This window comes from Talpa europaea, assembly GCF_964194135.1.
Source record: "Talpa europaea genome assembly, chromosome: 6".
In the NCBI taxonomy this organism is placed as follows: Eukaryota; Metazoa; Chordata; class Mammalia; order Eulipotyphla; family Talpidae; genus Talpa; species Talpa europaea.
Genome location: NC_140072.1, coordinates 173409 through 179781, shown reverse-complemented (window position 1 = coordinate 179781; position 6373 = coordinate 173409). Strand labels below are relative to the sequence as shown.

The 6373-nt window shown below is 68.3% G+C and overlaps 1 protein-coding gene across 1 annotated transcript; it reads left to right on the top strand.

Moving 5' to 3' along the window:
• The first annotated feature begins 887 nt into the window (after positions 1 to 887).
• On the top strand, positions 888 to 4069 carry TMEM18 (transmembrane protein 18). The gene is made up of 5 exons (XM_084235102.1): positions 888 to 995; positions 2367 to 2487; positions 3222 to 3276; positions 3671 to 3764; positions 3875 to 4069. The coding sequence occupies exons 1-5, from the start codon at positions 939 to 941 to the stop codon at positions 3968 to 3970; spliced, it is 423 nt and encodes a 140-aa protein (XP_084091228.1). The 5' UTR covers positions 888 to 938; the 3' UTR covers positions 3971 to 4069.
• Positions 4070 to 6373: the final 2304 nt, after the last annotated feature.

Here is a 6373-nt window from a genome sequence, read left to right as displayed (position 1 = left end):
GGCGCAGGCCCTCGGGTGGGTGTCGGGCCTTTTGGCAGCTCTTGTCTCAGAGCCCGGGCGGGTGGGCGGCGGATCCATCCGACTGCCCCTATTTCAAAACCCCAGATCCGCTTGCCCGCCTCAGTGGAAGGCAAGTTCGCGAATAGAGCAGAAAGCAGGGCCTCCCTGGGGGCGCAGGGGTCAGTCTCAACCACGAAGCTGGCCGCAGCCGCAGAGCCCGATCCCCGGCCGGGGAGCTGCCCACAGGGCGCAGGAGGCCCTCCTGGCCCCGCTGCCCCTCAGCGGTGTGCTTCAGCCAGCCTGCCTGGCCGCTCACTTCTCTGGGGAGTCCTCGCAGCCCTCTGGCCTGCACCCCAGCTCGCGTCTGCGTAGGTATTTTAAGACGCACAGGACACACTGTTTGACACAACCCGTCGGGATTCCACCGCGAGCCCAGCCCTGACGGCTGCGGGAAAGGCCGCCAGGGCCCGCGGGGACGGGCGCGCGAGGTAACCTCGGACGCGCAGGGGCGCGGGACAAAGGACCAGGGTCAAGGACTCGAAACACGCCCGTGAGGCGAGTGTGGGCGGCACGGCCACGGGAAGGGGCGCCCCGCGCGGTCTCGGCGCGCGGGCGTGGGCGCTGTGCCCGTGACCTGGGCGAACGCGCGGCACACGCCGCGCTCAGCCGAGGGGAGCGACCGGAACACGCCCACGATCGGGAAGGCCACGTCCCCGTCCCACAGCGCGGGCCCCGCGAGCGCCCGCCCGCCCGCCCAGCCCTGCAGCGCCCCGCGGCCGGCCCGACGCGAGGAGCGGGCGCGGGCGGCCCCTGGCGGCGACGTCGCGCCGCCGGCGGCGGCGCCTCGCGAGAAGGGGCGGGTCTCGCGAGAGCAGCGGCCGCGCGAGAGGCCTGGGGCGCGGCGAGGCAGCCGGCGGCGGGGCGGGCCCTGCGGGGAGATGCCGTCCGCCTTCTCGGCCCGCTCCTTCCCCGTCAGCATCCCCGCCGTGATCACGGTAAGTGCCGCGGGCCGCCGACTCGGCTGCGGCGACGCGCGCGCGCACACCCACAGCGCTGCCGCCCCGCCGGGGACGCGGAAGCCCGGGGGGCGGGGCGGGGCGTCGGGGACGCGGAAGCCCGGGGGGCGGGGCGGGACGTCGGGGACGCGGAAGCCCGGGGGCGGGGCGGGACGTCGGGGACGCGGAAGCCCGGGGGGCGGGGCGGGGCGTCGGGGACGCGGAAGCCCGGGGGCGGGGCGGGACGTCGGGGACGCGGAAGCCCGGGGGCGGGGCGGGACGTCGGGGACGCGGAAGCCCGGGGGCGGGGCGGGGCGTCGGGGACGCGGAAGCCCGGGGGGCGGGGCGGGGCGCCGGGGACGCGGAAGCCCGGGGGCGGGGCGGGGCGGGGCGGGGCTGCGGGCGCGGCCGAGGAAGCGGGCGGGGCCGAGGACGGGCCGGCTGCGCCGCGCGCGCCTGAGGGTGGGCGGGGTGGCCGGCTGCAGCCCCCCCCCAAGGCCCGGGGCCTGTACCCAGCGGAGTGGACACTCGAGTCCTGCCGGGCAGGGCAGGGCGGGGTCTAGGCATGGGGTCGCCGGTGGGGAGATTGGCTGAGGTGTGTGCAAGGGGGGTCAGCGCTTGGGGCGCAGGTGTGCGGCCATAAGGTAGCGAGTACAGCACCGTGTTGGGGTCGGGCGGAAACTCGGGGAAGTCAGTTCTTGCAGGTTGAGGTCACTCAGATTTCCAAGGCCACAAGTTCCACCCTAAAGAGCTGGAAACGGCCCCCTGGTGGCCCAGGGCTTGAGTCTCAGGCTCTCACCGCCGCAGACTGAGTCCATCTCCGGCCAGGGAGCTGCCCACAGGGCGCAGCAGACCTCCCTGTCTCCCCGCTGCTCCCCTCAGCAGTGGGTTTCAGCCGATCCACCTGTTCTGCTCCCCACTCTCTCTGGGGAGTCCTCCCCCCCACCCCCCAAGGGGTCCTCCCACCCCCCCCAAGGCCTCTTTGGCCCTCTATGCAAAGAGCTGCACCCCAGCTCTTCTACACAAAAATAAATAAATGAATAAGTAAAAATAAAATCGTAAAAAAGAGAGAGAGAGCTGGAAACAGGTTCTCACCTCACTTCTGGGGGACTCTGGAGTAACCGCAGAGGGGCCTGACTTCTCATCGCCCTGGGCAGGGCTCAGGAGGCGCGTCTGCAGCACCCTGCGTGTGTAAGCAGAGCTCTCAAGGTCTTACTTAGCCCCTGCAGCGCCGGGGCATGTCATAGGGAGGGGCCTATGCCCCGCACCCACTTGGAAGCCTCAGTGGTGCAGGGTCTCAACCCCTGGCCTGGAAGGTAGGAATCGTGTGGGCTGAAGCGTGGGTCCTGACGTGCATCTTGTGTCCTGCAGCAGACGGACTGGACTGAGCCGTGGCTCTTGGGACTGGCTGCCTTCCACCTGCTCTGCCTGCTACTCACCTGGCTCTCCTCCCAGAGGTATAAACTGCAGGTCGGGCACTTCCTGTGTCTTGGTGAGTGGAGTGCCCCCTCTGCGACCAGGCGCCCTCGGCAGTAGACGTGTCTGTGAGCCCGCCTGCCTTCCGGCCCCCCGTGCTGCCTTCACTTTCCTGCCCTCCTCCCACACTTGGCAGCTATGACGAGAGTGGCTGGGGTACCGATGAGAGTGGCTGGGGTACCGATCTGGGTGCACCTTGGGCCCTGCTGTGACCCAGGAAGGAGCTTCACAGACAAGTTGCTTTCCTCTGAGTCCTGGCGGGAGTGCAGACGGGAGAGGATGCTGTGCAGAACCGGTCCTTCCACGGCCGGGCTTAGGATTCGGAGCCCCTGGGGAGGTTGGGAAAGGCCACGCTGGCGGGGAGCTGTGGCCTGCAGTGGCACATGTGTGCAGCGAGGAGACCAGGAGGCTGCCCGCTGGCAGGGGCTGCCCTTGCTGTGTGCGCTGAGGATGTGCTGATGCCCCCAACCTGTGGCCACTTCTTACCTGCCAGCCCAGGCGCCTCCACGGCCGGACAGCCACGTGCAGGGGCCTGGGCGGTGCAGAGGGAGGAGAGGCTGAAGGCCACAGTGCTGGGGACAGCCTGCAGCCCGGGGCTGCTTGGGCCCCTGGAGGGCGCTGATCCAGCGATGCTCTCGGGAGCCCGTCCACCATATTTGTATCAGCGTTCCCGGGTAAACACAGCGCAGTTTTATTCTAGAAAGACCGCGGGCCAGTCACCTGATTTCTAACAGTCTCTGTCTCTCCCAGTGATCCTGGTCTATTGTGCTGAGTACATCAACGAGGTGGCGGCCATGAACTGGAGGTATAAGGCACCTGGCAATAGGGTGGGCCCTGCCGTGTGTCGCTGGTGCAATTGTCCCTTACGTGGACTCACTGTCCCTGAGCCAGCCCCATGAGGCCATTGCCCTAGGGCCCTGTGAGTGGGGCTGAGCATGGGCCTCCCCATGCCCCTGGAGTGACCCGGGCCCACCTGGGCAGACCTGCAGGGCCACTTGTCCATGGTCAGTGTCCACGGGAGCCAGAAGTGCATGCGCCAGGGTCTGTGCATTCCTACTACCCCAGGTCTCTCCCGGGCCACACCCAGGAACACAGGCTGATGGGAGACCTTGGCAGGCCCCGGGCCATTCTGCACGGCCAGCCAGTATGGGGAGGGCTCTGTGATATCAGCTGGTGGACCCTGGTTTTCTCTCCTACAGGTTGTTTTCCAAGTACCAGTACTTCGATTCCAGGGGCATGTTCATCTCCACCGTGTTCTCGGCACCACTACTGCTCAACGCCCTGGCCATCGTGGTGCGTGCCCAGCCCCCCCCCCCCCCCGGCACCCTCCCCGGCCTTTGTCGTGCATGGCTCCCTCCCCGCAAGCCCTCGCCCCCTCACCGCGCCTGCTGCTCTTGTTCCAGGTCATGTGGGTGCACAAGACACTGGCGGTCATGGCTGACCTGAAGCGCTTACAGGCGAAGAGGAGAGAGGGGCGCAGCAGGAGGAAAGAAGAGTGACCTGTGGCGTGGCTACCTCCTCACCCCCCTGGGCGGGTCCAGTGTCACGGGCCTCTGGGTGGTCCCCGTACATCCCTCCGCAGTGTGCGTGCCCTGGCAAGGGCGGGGCCTTTAGGCCAACGGGTAATAAACGCCCGGTGCTCAGTCTCCCGTGTGCCCGCTTGTCCCGCGGCAGTGCCGGTTCCCAAGCACCCTTCGTGCGGCGCTGGGGCAAGTGACGGTCCCACCAGTCAGGTGTGTCCTCCGGCCTGCACAGTGGTGATGGGGTTGTCCCTGCAGGTAGGACCCAGCTGCTGCCAAACGGCCCGCAGTGGGGGACGGTCCCAACCAGGGTGACCTAGCCCCACTTGTGTGGGGCTGCCAGAGGCCAGGCCAGGCCCCCCAGGTCCATGGGCCCCCCTGCACGCCCCTGGCTCCCCGTGGGACAGAGTTGAGGCCACGGCAGTCAGGGAGGCTGCAGGTGATGCAGGCCACACCTGGGGCTCCGAGGAAGGGGTTTGCATCCTGTGGTCCTGTGACTTTGCCCTCAGACCGCAGAGGCACGCGTGGAAACCGCCAGTGAGGTTGTGACAGACCCAGAGCCCTCGCACCCTCCTGGGTTGCCTTGTGTCTGCAGTGCACGTCCCGCAGCCTGACCCGTGGTCGCATCCGGTCAGTGGGCTGTTGCCAAGCAGTGCGTGCCCCTGCCAGAGGGGTGGCTGCAAGAGGCCTGCACCTTCAGGTCGTTCAGCAGAGGGGGCCTCTGACTCCGCACTTTGGTTCAAGAAGATAGTTCCTTGTCTGAATTTTAACAAGGTGATTTTCCCGAAGAAAAATACATTGTTTAGATTTCAAAAAGAAAAAATGGTTCACAGGAAAGTATATTTAGCAGCTAAAAAGGTAGCACTTTGACAAGTTTTGAAACCAGGTATGTGTAATGTTTTCATAGACAGTTGCAGAGACAGCTTCCTGAATCCCGGCATTCGCTTCAGAAGGGAGCTGTCGCCCCTGGCGAATCTGCTGTAACCTGGGAACGCCTGCCCTCCAACGTCCAACTCCTGTGTGGAGCATGAGCAGAACTCGGGGTGGCCGGTCTGCTCCAGTGTCCATCTGGCCGTCCCCACTGTTCTTTTCTGAACATGACCGGTTCACGACCCGCGGTAGTGTTCGGCGTCCAAAGTGTTGGCTGCGAGGCGGGTCCCTGTGCCTGTCTGGCCCTCCTGGTGGGCCCGGGTGTCAGAGCTGGTCCTGCCCAGCATCAGGCGGCGCTGGGGCCTGGTCTTGCTGCGGAGAACGGGGGGTGGCAGCACAGCCCCTCCATGTCCTGCTGGCCCCCTCGGGGCTGCCTGCCTCTGTTCTATTGTGCATCACTGGGGTGGGCTGGGGACACGGAACATGTCAATTCACTGTCCCTCTTTTTTCTCTGAAAATCCATTTTCAATCAAGTGTTCGTCAGGGTGCCGTCAAGTCCACACTGCAACGCGGTGCTTCTGCTGGGCAGCCACGTTGTGGGGGCTGTTTCCCGAGGCAGGGCACAGCGCTTGTCTGATCCACTAAGCGAGTCAGGCCCGGCTGTCCCCAGTGGGAATGAGGAGACCCCGCCACAGCGACCCCGGGAGGGTGCTGGTCGGGCCGCTGTGTCTGTGGGTGCTGAGGGTGCCCCCGCCCACGTGAGGTGGGTGCTCAGGGTGGTGGCCTTGCTGTGGGGTGGGCGATGGCCACCCACTCTCCCTGGCGGGAGGACCTTGCAGGCGTGCTCAGGGCGGGGACAAGGACACGAGACCCCTTTCCTGGGAAGCAGGACCTCGAGTCAGGCTGTAGCCCCCCGCCTGCCAGGGACCTGCCCTCGGCCACGGCACAGGAGGGGCGGCGCCTGCAGAGAGCCGCGAGCTCGAGGGCCCGCGAGCCCCGGCGCTGTCCGGGACCTGGACGTCGCCCCGAGGCTGCTGCGGCTGCAGAGCGGCCCGGCCTGCGCGCGGCCGCCGCCAGGGGGCGCCCGAGCAGCGCCTGGGCCGCCGGGGACCCGCAGCCCGAGGGGCGCCGGGGCGCGCGCAGGCGGGGGGGGGGGGGCACGCGGCGGGACCCTGCCCTCGGCCAGCGGGCGGCGCCGCCCCAGGAGCGTGTCCCCCGCGCTGCCCGCTCTGGCCCGCCCGGGCGAGCCCTCGCGGGGCCTCGGCGTCGTCCGCGGGAGCGCGAGGCCCGGAGCACGGCCCGGAGCCGCCCTGAGCCGCCCGCCCGCCCCACGCGACGGACGAGCGGTGGCCGGCGCCGCCCCGGTCCTGGGGGCGCCCGCGCCGGGCCCTGCGGCGGGCCGGGACCCTCTGGGCCGCCCTGGAAGTGTCGCCCCCGGGCAGCAGGCGGCGCGGGTCCAGCCGGCTCCGCGCAGCCCATTCGCCGCAGCCTCGGCCGCCGCTCAGAACCCGG